Source organism: Lepidothrix coronata, unplaced genomic scaffold (genome assembly GCF_001604755.1).
Source record: "Lepidothrix coronata isolate B3197 unplaced genomic scaffold, Lepidothrix_coronata-1.0 Scaffold36, whole genome shotgun sequence".
NCBI lineage: Eukaryota > Metazoa > Chordata > Aves > Passeriformes > Pipridae > Lepidothrix > Lepidothrix coronata.
Window position 1 is genome coordinate 1,976,249 of NW_016690216.1, and position 14,387 is coordinate 1,990,635.

The 14,387-nt window shown below is 38.6% G+C and overlaps 1 protein-coding gene across 5 annotated transcripts in view; it reads left to right on the plus strand.

The window, feature by feature from the left end:
* The window catches only part of SULF1 (sulfatase 1), a 121,817-nt gene that overhangs the window by 75,516 nt on the left and 31,914 nt on the right, over positions 1–14,387 (plus strand). For all 5 annotated transcript variants that reach the window (XM_017812539.1, XM_017812541.1, XM_017812537.1 and 2 more), the window contains 5 exons: positions 1,625–1,794; positions 11,721–11,871; positions 12,874–13,049; positions 13,614–13,742; positions 14,005–14,061. In XM_017812539.1, the coding sequence (XP_017668028.1) occupies positions 1,625–1,794; positions 11,721–11,871; positions 12,874–13,049; positions 13,614–13,742; positions 14,005–14,061 (683 nt within the window). The remainder of the gene's footprint in view (positions 1–1,624; positions 1,795–11,720; positions 11,872–12,873; positions 13,050–13,613; positions 13,743–14,004; positions 14,062–14,387) is intronic.

Sequence of the window (14,387 nt, forward strand, 5' to 3'; positions counted from 1 at the left end):
TTATACAGTGCACACCAAAGGAAGGCTGTATGCCTGTGGTGTCAGACTCCGGATATGACTATGAGAATAGATAAGTGCAAGAACACAGCCACTGGAAAAGTTCAGAGCTTGTGCGTGCTCTTGACAAAGTGTGGAAAGTATGCCAAGGTGACCTGCCCACTGCCATGAAGTTTCTCGGAAACGGTTAGGAGCGCAGATCGCAGACTTTCCAGCCTGCAGAAGGCAATCTGGAATTTCCTCAAACTAGCTCAAGGAAGATGATACAGATGTTGCAGCTGTGGTTTCTGACCCATGTAATGAGATTTTATTGGAAGCTCGCAATGCCTGTTTCTGATTTTCCCATCCATAGAAATTACATGATACTGATTATATATTTATAGAGAGCAAAAAAAAAGAAAATAAAGAGTATTGGTTAGTTATACGTTCCTTACACACACAGTGTATGTAGCTAGAATAAACAGGGAAGCAAGAGGGGATCATATGCTTTGGGAGAGTAGTCATATAGGCATTTCACTTGAACAGGCCACAAACCCAAAAATTATCACAACCCTGGTGCCTGGCACTCATTTTCCATTTTGGAAACTAAAATATCACTCACTGTCTCTTCCATATGCTTGCAGGGTTTGTAGCAGCCAGGGCTACTGTGTGCACTCCAAGTTTGCTACAGGAGAGGGGAAGGGGCAGGGGGACAGGGAGTGGGCGAGCGAGGAGGTCACAGCTGGTTGGCTTGTCCTAGCACTGACATGCGACACAGACCTTGTCCCTGAGGCTCTGCTTTTGCAGCTGTTTGGGGCCTCGAATCCACAACATAAGATTAGTCATGCCTGGAAGTGCTTGAAATTACAAACATTGTCTCAGCACTTTCTCAATGAAGCTCGCACTAGACCTCCAGGCCAACAGTGAATACTCTAAGGTGGCAGGTGGTTTAATTTAAGTTTTCATCTTTTTTTCTTAGTTCCATTTCCTCCCTTCCCCTTGTAGGCTTCCATTTGCCACCTTGGCTGTAGGTTAAGCCAGTTTATTAGCGAGTCACAACCTTAATCTCAGCAGCTGCACTGCTTAAAGTTGCACAATTAAATGAACAGAGCCCGCAGGAATTCAACTGCACCCTGCATTCTCATTTGCAATTTCTTTGATAAAGATTTTTTTGCAATCTGTTCCACTTTGTACAGATGTGAAAGTAGAGTCTGAACAAAGATTGTGCAAGAAAGGTTTATGTAAACATAAAACCAGCATAAGAGTCAATGTTAGTTGGGAACCATTACCTTGTGAAGTGTTTTATCAATGAAATTCAAGAAACATATCTTTGTCAGTACAGTCTGTCACTTTAAATGTTACTTGGCACTATATAACGAAATCTGGTAATCAAATTTACTTAATGCTTTCTTTTATATCTGATTTGCAAAATACCGTCTCATTTTATGTGGCATTGCCTGCTTAAGAAAGTAATTACTTCTCGGTCTCCCCTATGCTCCCTCAAATCATACATCTCTTTGATGGTATGCTTTTACTTCCTGATCTGAGCTTTAATGAGGACTTGAAAATAACATAATAACATGATAGTATGTGATCTAATTAATCATGCACTTTGTAACTTTTGCTTTGTGTTAATCGTATGTTCCAGGACTACTTCACAGACCTAATCACTAATGAGAGCATTAATTACTTCAGAATGTCTAAGAGGATATATCCCCATAGGCCCATAATGATGGTCATCAGCCACGCTGCACCCCATGGCCCCGAGGATTCTGCACCACAGTTCTCAGAGCTCTACCCCAACGCTTCACAGCATATGTAAGTCAAAATCACATACTACCAGACCCACTCCTTGTGCCTGCTTCTGTGAGGAATTTGTTTATGGAGACATTGCAGGAACAGAGAACTCAAATATAAAAAACTCATAGTAAGCAGTGAATGTTTGCTTGGCTTTTTGCTGTGCTTGCTCCTTTTGCGGGGGAGAGTGACAGCTCTGACCATTATTAAAGCAGAGAGAAGCTCTTTTCCTCCTGGGAAGTTGTGGGAGATTAAAAGGTCAGTATTCGGCTTTGTAAGGGCAGCTTCTTACAATACCCTGAAAATATGTAGACACAGGTCAGGATCTGTTGGAAAGATATTACTTCCTTCATTTTCCTCTAAGATATGTGCTTCCTGGGCTCTAACAAACTGAATGCATTGAGAATAAAAACACCCTTTTGAAGCTTTTGAGTGCACCAGATTTGTTTATAGACTAGATAAGGGCAGATTCCCAAAATAGCTTATTAGACTGCATTTTAAAATAGCATCCTTAATCTTTCCTGGTGATTAAACTATAATGAAAAAAAAAGAATTATTCATTTTAGTTTTAGAACTGAAACCAACTCTAGCTAAAAATCTGTAGATAGTCTTGGATTACACATCTTGCTTCATACCTTAATATTCTGTGTCCTTTTCCTTATAGTGAGATGCTATGCAAGTTTTCCACTGCACTTGTGTCTACCATGGGTTTGTAGACTGGTCTTTCCATTTGTTCTTAAACAGTGTCTTTGCACATCAAACCCTACCTTAATAAAATATTACAGCTGGATTGTACATTGATTTGATGTCTCTAAATGAGGATAAATCGGCTTCATGAGACAGTTGGAAAGCTTCTTGATCTGCAAATTGCATTTTGGGCACCCTGCAGTAGCTAATTCCCAAGAATGTTTTTTGTAGTTATATTAACTTCTTTAAAATTGCAATGTAGCAGTTACTGCATAAACTGCGTATATAAACTGATCACTAGTTGGGGCCAGAAAAAGATTTGCTGTTCGTCGCATATGGTTAAATATTTGTTAGTTGGTATTTTTTTATCCTCTTACTGGGTGCTACTTTCTAGATACACCACTTTCCCTGACCTCATAATCTTATGTTCTCAATGATTACACATTCCTGAGATTAGACTGTGCAAGTAATGCAAATCAGTCAGCCATGTTTTGTAGTTATTTAGGTATTCAGAATAATTTCTACCTGTATAGAGAACTAATGAAATTGAGATATTAGTTTGCAAATAATAGACATGAACACATAAAACCTGTAATATTGGGTTGTATGAAAGAACTTTTTAAGTCAGTATCCTGAATTATGTGCTCCAGCAGAAAGCAGCAGGGAATGCTTAGGGGGGAAAAAAAAAACACAAACTTTTTCCTCTGTTTTTCCAGCTTCTGAAAATCATCACTTTAGATGAAGCATCTAGGTCAATGTGCCCCATTCTCTTTGCATTGGACTGATCTCTTTTTCAGCTCTGATGGCAACCCCACCATCTTGTGGCAGCAAGTTCCATGGTGTCACTCCCTGCACTGAGGACAAAGGTCTGCCTTTTCTTTCCTTCTAAACCTGGAGTTGGTGATGCCACCTGTGTTTCTTACTTCCCATCCTGTGAAGAATAATGAATAGCCACTACATCAAATTTAATGGATCTCTCACATGTCTCCTTTCAATTGCCACTTTTCATAGCAAGAGAGTTATTTCTACTTGTTCTCACCCCGTTCAACAGATTGCTTCCCATTTAGTGGCACAGACTGCCTGGCCTCAGGCAAGCCATCCTGTCTGCTGAGGGACTATCCATCATACAGGAGGGTAGGATTCAAACTGTTTCCGCTCAGCTGTGGGGACCATGTCTGGAAGAAAAGCACTGGAATCATTGAATCTCCCCCTACATCTCCCCAGGCCAAAGCAACTCATTTTAGGCTCCTTGCTCACTGTCTTCTGAAAAGTGCTTGTAGGAACTTGCTTTGGTTTATCGTGCTTTTGACACTTTCTACTGCTTGGTGTTTTCAGCGTACTTGTTTTCTAGTTTGTGCTGCTTGACCAAATGGATTTAGTTAGTCTCCAAATTTTTAACTACCTCTCCACCTTATACAGGTTGCACGTTACCTCCAAAGACCAAGAGAAGATCCTAGTTATCTGTTCGAGGCTTAGTTTCATTTAAGTACTTGAGTGTAAATTAATTTTTGTTTGTGTAGACTCCTGGGGTCTAAATATCTTGCTTTGCTAGGCTACTTGTGAGAGCACTCGGCTGTGCTGCTTCTTTTCTTCTGGTGTTGTTAATTTCTTGGCAACCTTCTTGCAAAGATGTTTTGCTCTATTGACCTCAAGAGATCCTTGCTGCGTTGTTTTGTGTTTCTTACTGCACCGACTGACCGCATGTGTTAAAGTTCAGTCTGCAGACTAAGAAATGAGACAAAATGAAGATAAACTGCCAATTTGGGTGGCTGAAGATTCCAAACAACTGATTCCTCTACCAAAAATATTATGTTCTAGCAACATGCTTTAAAAGATATTAGTTCAGTTCTTACAGAAATATTTGGTGCTCCATGTGAAAACAGCACAAGAACAATAAAATCCCTCCTGCCAAGATTTGTGTAATTTGAACATTTAACCCTTAGGTTTTCTTCCTTGGTGGTCAAGCACCATTTGAATCCCTTTCTTTCTGACCTTGGGTGACAGCCATCTGACCTTGGATTTTGTTTTTAAAAATGTAGTTGCTGTATCATGTTACTGTAACGCCTACCTCCAACAAAGAAGGGAAACCAGGTCAAAAGCTGCTTGCTGGCTTAACAAACTGAGATGGAAGGTTATACCTACAAACCAAGGATTAAGATAGCCTGTCAACCACATGTGAGGGGAAGTTTTGCTTAAAAGAACAGTAGCTGAAGCAGACCATTAAATTATATGATGTCTCTTTGCTGGTAAAGTGCCATTTGATTGAAATTCCTCGTCTAAAAATTAAAAAACAAACAAACAAAACCACCAAAAAACCAAAACAAAACACCAACCCACAACCCAGAAGTTTGTTTAGAAGAAGTTTTCCACTGGCACATATGAAGAGGGGAGTGGCTACTCCAGCTCAGGGAGAGTTCTGCCCTCAAATGTGGGTGTCTGTTGGTCTCAGTTCCTCCCTTATCAACATGGCAAGAAGAAAATCAAATGAATACAGTAGCACAGTCCATAAGATTTATGAAAAAAAATCAGAGCCAAAAAGAAAATGAAGAATTACATACCATCATTATGTACAGTCCTGTCCTCCTCAGCACAAACAGCCTGCTGAGTGGCATGAGAGGTCTTACAAGGACAAGAACAGTAATGATGTGTACACTGTTTAATTATTAATATTAAGTGATTCCTACTAATTCTTATTAACTCCAGTTTACAATGAAACACAAACTATATCTTACCAGAAGCAGCAGTCTATTTTTTTTAAGCTTCAGTTCTCCCTCTCACTCTCCCACTTCTCCTCTCCTTAAAATATGTCCTATTTCTAACAACTAAAAATATTTCTGAAGCTTTATCCTGGATGCTATGACCATAATGAGTGATATTTTCTGAAAATAAATCATACTAAGGCATGTACTCTAGCTATGCCCAGAAATCACTTCTCTGGAAGAAAATGGGACTGGAGAAGATGTACTAGATGAAAGCAATACATAGATTTTTTGCTGTGGTAATGAACATCATCTGTGGGAGAGCAGAGTTGGAAATGTTGTTGTTAAACGTGAAGTTATGTTACACGACAGTATCGTTCCGTCAGACAGCTAAGCAGGAAAGCTCTGACTCAAAGGGTGCTCTAACGGAAGCCTGAATTCTCAGTTATGCTCAGGGCCTCTGGCACTTTAACTTCCCTTTACCTTCCAGTGTGAACCAGTCTTAGGGGAACTGTGAATCAGACCTAAGCTGTTTATAGCTGTGAGTAAACAAACATTAGAAGCAAAAATCTGCAGGAGGCAGGTTTACCGAAGAATGTAAAAAATGGAAATCTGAAACACTGCTGGCTGTGCTGAGTTAAAGATCCTTGGGCTGAGTTAAAGATCCTTGGGCTGGCAGGAGGACTGACAGCAAGATTTTATGACTACTTGGAAGAAATTCTATTGCCAAGATAGAGATCTTGGGAGGAACAGATAGAAATGATATCTTGGGAGAGATCAGAAACCTTCGCAAGCTAATGTGAGAAAGGGTAGATGATACGAAAGGCAGAACTTTATATTTCCATTTAAAGATCATATGATAGGTGCTGATAGACCTGGTGTGGAGGTAGTGGTGTGTCTGCAGTAGCAAAGCATGAAGAGAAATGCTCTTGCACCTCTGAATTCCCAGCAGAGTCTTAACTGTGATTTTGGGGTGTGAGGTGACTGTATCTGGAGTCCCCGAGGCCGAGTCTGAAGCCTCTGGCAGTTACAATGGTATGTCTTGTAATGTGGACATTTGACCATTAGAGTGGAATCATACATTTGCATCAGTAGTAAATCTTGACATATCAATGTCTTGTGTCACTGCTGGCCTGAGGCCTGCTTGGACTCCTGACGTAGAGATAAATGATCAAAATTATCACGTGTGTCATTGCGAGTGTAGCTTGAAACAAGACTAGAAGAAATGGGGTGAAATAGAAATGTAAGTAGGATTCTAGTTGCACAATGAGGTTCTGCAGCAGCAACAAGTAATGTTTCTTAAAATAGAAAGGTTTTATATTTAACAGGTACCAACTTTTTTACTTCTTTATTCTGAAATATAGCAGTTGTGTTACACTTCAGAGTAAAACTTTCATACCTCACATCCCCAGATCTATAAATATCACTGGGTTTAAAGATTTCCCTTTTAAAAGGCAGCAAAAGCAGACCCAGTAGGGTGAAATTCAACTTCACATTAGTACAGACCATGGCACTGGTCATGTTGGGGCTTTTTTACTTTTAATTTTGCCCAGAATCTAGGCTTCCTGCTTTCCAAGAACAGTGTCTAATCCTGGAAGTCTGCTTTCCCTGGAAACAAAGAATTTGCTTCCTTCTTTTATTTACATTTTTTTCTGAAGAAACATGACCACTTATGCCATGTTAGCTAGTCATATTTCAAAGAATAATAGAGGTGTTAATTCTGTACAGAAAGTATTAATTTTTTTCAATCAGTTTTACTGTAGGTATTACTTGAAAATGTTGTTGACTTTTATTTTTATGAAATGAAAATGTTCCTGGGTCATCTAAGTACTGTATTATTTTCATTAATGGGAGGAGTCCCAATCCAAACAGATTAGCCAAACACTTTGGGGATTAAAACCCCTGAGAACTCTATGGAATTATTAAAACCAATATCTTTTAGGCAGTATTTTTGTGAACATAATTTTCTTTTGTTGAATAGAAACAGAAGAGAATCAGGAGATTGTAAATAGGGGAAAACACAGATTTTTACTGTGAGCAATTGAACAAATGTTTGTAAATATATTTATTTCTTTCCACATTAACCCATCTGTTAGAGACTTGTATATATTTAGATCAATTTTTTGGAAAGCAAACTAATTTAAAGTTGTACTGAATTCTGGAAGCTCTTAAAACATGCTATACTCTGTTTTATTTCTTTTCCACACAGATACCACAACTGGATAAATAGCAATAGTCAAGTTGAATCTCTCATTATTTTCTTAAACTGTAAAATATCTTTTAATGATATTTTTATATATTACATACTTATATGTTATTTATTTATATAATATTTTGCAAAAAGGCTATATTCCATTTATTTCATTGAATATCACAATTCAGTTCAGTTACTAGTAGAAGATAGTGAAATTCATTTCCAAATTGTTTGCTGCTTGGGAACCCCATTTTAATAGATCCTCAAGTACAAACATCCATTGTTTTAGGTTGTTGGGTTTGGATTTTTTATTTCTTGTCGAACTTAAAAGTTATTGTGGTACCTTAAAAGCCAAATAAGATGCATTCTTTATTTTGAAGTTCAATTTTAAATATATAAATATAACAAATATGTTGTCAGAAAGAGTTACTGAGGCCTTTTGACCACAAGGTGACTGCTAATACAACTCCTTTTCTCTCAACATAACTATAAGTACCTATTTGAACCGATGCTTACAGATAAAGAAATGATAGATTTTGTGGTGAATCTTCCTTTAAAGAGAAAAGTGCACTAGTGCTTAAAGATATTTACTCCTTCTCTAGCCTATAGAACATTTAATTATCACCTTAGATGATTCTGTAAATTTATTTACACAGTAGGTGAATGATTACAAAATCTCAGGGTGAATTACTGTTCTCATTATGAGGATGTGTTTGTGGGAAAGTGTCTGACCATGTTCAACATGTGTTATTGTTATGTATTTGGGGGTTTTTTTACTTAAACTGGGGGTATCGGTTCAAAATTTTTTGAATCTGGCATCTTCTGGTGTCCTGCCCAGTGCCAGAAGACATCTGTCATGAAGTACCAAGAAGTCTCTGTGTATTAAGTTCTGCATGGAATGTGTTGGACAAATGTAAGTGGGCAATTGAGCAATGTAGATTTGCCCAGGTTAGTATGTTCTACAAGAATGACAAATACTACAGTAGCTCCTTGCCAGACTTAGAGGCCATGGACAACCTGAAAATAGTGGGCTACCTGACACTGTCTGCTGATCATGAATCAACTAATGTGCTCAGCAGAAGATAGCCTCTGTGATTGAGGCAATAGAAGAAGGTACATACCTTCAACTTTATACTCCCAGTGCAAAGAGGAATCAAGGAAATATAGATGTCAGCGTTACCTTACGGAAGTCGTTCCCAAAAATGGAAGAATAGAAACAGTGACTGTACTATGATGACTTTCAAGGGCTTATAACAGCTAAACATTTAGCTGATATCTCCAGCTGCTTCAAAAAAAATGTTGTGTTAAACAATTATCACTGACAGGGGAGAGGTCTATTTACATGGAAAAGTTTTCAGAAATCAGCAATATTCTCCCCAGGATTCACCTCTGTAGTGTTTGTTTGATTGTTTTACACCAAAAAAAGGTAGATAGGTCTGAGGGCAATGTCAGGTCTTGTGGCTGGAAACCAGTGCCATTCTGGTGGATTTCTGAAAGGCCCAATAAACAGGGGTACACAGGGAACACAGAAAAGCTGTGGGGTGTTGGAATTCATTTCTGTCTCTTCCCTAGTACTCTTTTTCTGACACTCTGGACCCCTCTTTCACATTTATCCATCAGCCAGTGACACTGGATGTTTCACAGAAGGACCCGTTCCCTGAGTTGTCTGGGAGGAAAATTCTGCTCACTCTCTGCCTGCTGCATTTCTCACCCAGAAAATTCAAAATGCATTTGGAAAGTGTCTGTGAAAGGTTTTAACTGCCCTGCTAAATCCTTGAGTGCTGCTTTTAAAGATTATCCATTATGTGGAGGAGGCTTCTCACAATGGCCTGGGAACATGAGACCTGAGCCTGCTTCAGCAGCTGGCTCTCCTTCCTGGCACAGCAGCAGGCTGTCATGGTGCTGCCGGCTGAGCATAGCTCACAGCCACCTCATCCCTCTGTGGCTGTGGCACTCAGGACTCCACTGAAAAAAGTAGGGTTTTACTAGAAAATGCTGATTAATCAAAACTGAGCTCTTTCATGGGAAAATATCTCATTTGATAAACTTCCAAAAAACAGAGGAAAGTTTGCACTGGAAGTATCCTCTTCTGTCAGTGTACCTGATAACTGATAGGTGACCAAAACTCCTAAGATTTGCTTCTTCAAGGTCTGGGGCTCCATCAGTCCCTCTGCTAGGACTGCTGGCTAGCCAACAACACAAGGGCTGTGCTCCTGGGATAAATTTTATTAATTTTGTGGCAGTATTCATTTTAAAAATCAGATTTCAACCATGGGAAATTACAAAAACTTTGGCCTTTCAACATGAAATAAAAGAATTCCCAGCAGAAAAGGAATTCTAGTTTATGCTTGTCTTTGCCAAGTAGGGAACCAACCTTTTCATACTTCTTAATCTCTACCAAAGATTGAAAAATCCTGTGATACTGTTGTCTCACTTCTCTTTTTCTTGAGGCTAATGGTTAAGTAGATTAGTCAAAACTAGCTGTGTGTACTAGAGGCATACTTCTCAAATTCTCAAAAAATGGTCTCCACTTAAAATGTGGACTTCATTAATTTATTGCAGTTGACTACAAGTCTATTATGTTATCCTTTCAGCTGATTTTTATCCTTGGATTATATAGTTATAGATTATCATATGATATCTGATACAGTAAAATCAACTGCTTCCACTATTCTGTGATCACATACAACCATGTTAAGAAATGCAAAGGACTGGTCAAAGGTGTGACTTTTAAGTTTAATCAGTATACACTGTTGATATTGTTCAGTGCAACCTCTGAAGAAAAGACAACTACACATAAATATTTCAATGGGGAAAATGTACCGTAACTCACATAATTTTCAGTACCTAAACAGTAAATTAATATTTAATTACATTTTTATTATAAACTGAAAAGAGAATCACAAGAATCAAATTATCCTAATAACACAACAGCATTTTTTTCACTTTCTATTTATGTCTATTTTTCAAATGTAATGCTGCAACTCATGTATTACGTACTGCAGTGTATCAGAAACAGGAAAAAATAACAGCCAAAGAACTTAATCAAAATGACAATGCCTAGATTCCTTGTTCCTGGAGAAGGAAACTGCTCATACATAGGTGAAAACATTATGGGACATGGCTTTTGTTTGATTTCACTTCACCTTCATATCTAGCATGTGTGCTAGATATTAAAACTGGATCAATGGAGAGCTTTCGTAACCTGCTTGTCTGTACAGCAAACTTACTTGGCATATTTTTTGCAGTACCTTTTCTTCCAAGGAGGTGTATCTGTGAACATATTCTTGTTTCTTATATGTTATCCTTCAAAAATTCACTGGCAATGGATAGAACACTGCTCTTAAATCTTTCCTTCAATGTTTGTGCAAACTCCAAAAGCATCATTCTTTGCTTTGGATAGGACTCTATGCCCTTACTTCTTCTTAGTACTAGTATCAATAGCAGTGTTAGCTCAATATTGTTGTCATAGTTCATGTTATGCTGGTAATGCAGTGTGCTTTACATTCACATTGAAAAAATAGTACCTTAACAGAATTTAAGGTATGAATAACTGTTATTTTGGTATGGGTAGGATTTGCATGTCTACCACATCACCAGGCATCACCGTGACATAGCTTAGATGAGGGCTAAGGGCAAGTAATGGAGACTGAACATGGATCTGGAGGAACAGCATTGGCTGCATCACTTTCTCAGCTCTCTCATTCAAGGCCACCACATGGTCTTCTGTCAGGACCCTATGCCCAGGAACTGGAGGGATTGCACTCAGGCTCCTGGTAATGCCTGCACTCACCTCTGGTGATGGGAAGGGAAAATGTCAGTGTTTTCACTCTTTGGGGCATCTTGAAAACTGATAACACTGGTGGTGTTCTTGGTACTGACTACTAAATTTCTCTATCCCACTGAAAAATATCTTTCTTTGAGTTTTGTTTAAAGGTAATTTTCCTACTGGATGCATCAGGGCAGCTTACCTTAATATTAAAGGGAAGCATTTATCTTTCATCTCTGACTTTCTTAATTTTTCTGCTTATCTTTATGGGATGCATCATTCAGATAAGTCTTTTTAATGATTACAGATTTGTTGAGTAACACATTTTGGCATATCTCAAATATTAACATGGATCTTGTAGTGATCTTTGAGTCTGAAAGAAAGCTCAGAAAGCAAGTGGTTAAAAAATGTTGAGGAAGTGATGCATGAACCAATGAAGCTTGGAAGCCACTGAAGTGATGTTTGTTGGTATTTGTCAAATATCACATGGAATTTGTAACTTAACTGCTTGTTGGCTATTTCTGTGCTAGAGGAGTTCCCACCTTCCTCTGATGCCTGTAATGCTGCACAACTTTTCAGATCCGTTCTTTTCCTCCAGCACTCCCAGCTATAACTATGCACCAAACATGGATAAGCACTGGATTATGCAGTACACGGGGCCCATGCTGCCCATCCACATGGAGTTTACAAATGTCTTGCAGCGCAAAAGACTTCAGACCCTGATGTCAGTTGACGACTCTATGGAAAGAGTGAGTTCAAGAAACTACTCTGAATACAATCTTATTAGTCAGTAACTAAATTCATTCATTCATTCTTTACCTTCACCAACCACATTCCAGGGAAAGTCATTGTTCCATGAGGAATTACTCCACTTATCCCCAGCAGGAATGAGTTCTGGTTCTCTGCAATATAATGCCGAGCTCCTAACTTCCTTTTTTAATTGCTGGGTCAATAAACTGATGATTTTTTTAAAGGGAAAAATCACTGGACCTAATATAGAGCCTGGTATTAACAGAAGATGCATCACCTGTGTGTACACATGGATAGACACAGGTGCACAGATGACAACTTCTGTTCATTTCACACACTCCCTTCAAAGTTTGTCCTTCAGCTGAAATCTGGGAACTGGCAAATCACAGCAACTCAGGTGTCAGTCTACTGGTGTTTGCAGAAGTTAGGCAATGCAGTGTACAGCTAATTATAGGTAACATGATACATGAACTATTAGGTGTACTTTGTATGACTTTTTGTTCCAAAATCAAGCACCATGACCAAAGATCTTCCCCTAGAGAGATTTCTTTAAACTTTAATAAAAATTTACAGCCTTTTCCCAAGCCCACAAGTGTAAGGAATGAGAAAGTTGTAGACTAACACAGTAAATCAAATCTAAGTACCTTTTCCCCTAAAGCTGTAGCAGACTTTTTTCACAAGTTCTGAGTACACAATGAATTTTGGACATACTAATGCAACTACGCCATTATTACTGTATTTTTTTTCTATTCTAATTTTCTGGACCTGTTTAATTGTCCCCTGTGTCAAATGTGAAATTGAACTTGTAAGCTGATTTTTTTAACAGCACAGTAAAGACAAGATGTAAAAATGCCCATCCCGAAAACATCTGTGTAAACAACCTCATTGATGCCATGTTTGGTTCTGTATATTTAAGGCTTATAAATGATGGTTATACATGATTATGCACAAAACATGTTTTGCTACACTTTACTCAGAGTTCTTTCTGTGCTGTGTTGCAGTTACACCAAATGCTTGCAGAGATGGGAGAACTGGAGAACACCTACATTATTTACACTGCTGACCATGGTTACCATATCGGGCAGTTTGGACTGGTCAAGGGGAAGTCAATGCCGTATGACTTTGATATTCGAGTTCCTTTCTTTATTCGTGGCCCAAGTGTAGAGCCGGGATCAGTGTACGTTCTCTTGTGTCTCTAGCTCAGCTGTTGAGCCTGATGTAAAATGTTTCATAGAGCATGTAATTATCATTCTGTCCAACTTAATTTCATAAAGCATGCCCTATTATCGTAAAGCAATGAGTCTCATAAAGAGGCAGGTCTTTCACTTTGCATATTATGAATAAGTTATACAGGAGATGAGAAAATTGTGTAATGCATAGTCATGTAGTGTTAGACTCTGGGTTTTGCTTTTAAAAACTATGTGTTCATCTTTACTGCTCACCCTGTGGTTTATCAGAATGAATGGCATCATGCCCTCATTGTCAATGAGATAAGAGCAGTGTGACTGCTGCACCTCCTTGTTTTACTGTGCTAAGCTTTTTCTTTGTGATGACAGTCTGCAGTACTGGCCAATCATTCTGAGTTGTAGACTTCAAAGGAGGTTTTCTGAACTTAACACTTGTGTAGAGCTTTACATCTTCAAAGTCCTGATAAATATTAATTACCATTCTATTTCCAAGAGAATGTGAAGACTTACATATCAAACGCATGACAACTTTGACTGTTTCTGTTGATTTGCAGAGTGCCTCAGATAGTTCTGAATATTGATCTTGCTCCAACAATTCTGGATATAGCAGGACTTGACACACCTCCAGATATGGATGGCAAATCTGTCCTAAAGCTTCTAGACTTGGAGAGACCAGGAAACAGGTGGGCCCCAACATTGTTTTTAGCCAGTTCAGAAGCAAACACCTAAGTAAATCAAAAACTGAGTGGAAAAAGGGACTCTGTGAAAATGAACTGTGTCATGGCAACGACCACAGCTTTCCCATTCAAAGAGTCTCTTAAATAGCACGTCTATAAAATGGCAGGTGTATATATAAGTGGAGAGTTGTTATTTCAAAAATAATTTGTTAACACTAGCAGTGCTATACATAAGTGCCAGCAGTAAATATTATTATTTTACTTTCAGGTTTCGAACGAACAAGAAGAACAAAATTTGGCGTGACACATTTCTGGTGGAAAGAGGGTAATTATTAGGGGTGAGAGAGTTTTGGGAGAGCATGCCTGCTGGGAACACTCTCTTGTACATGCTTTCCTTTCTGGTCTCTCCTCTTCCTTTTTATGGTCAGAGAAGTAGTAAATTTTGCAAGCAAACTGACAGACCTGACTTGTTTCCTGGTTTCCCACCACTGCCTTTGGAAGGTGCTGTGCTTCCAAATCCCTTCCTTGGAAGAAATTTGAAAGCATGCTTTTCTGGCAACTCTCCTAGCCTCTTTCCTTAACATTGTGCTCATGCCCACTTATGCCATCATCTGATTTATTTTCTTACCAAATCTCTGTTTCAAATCCAGC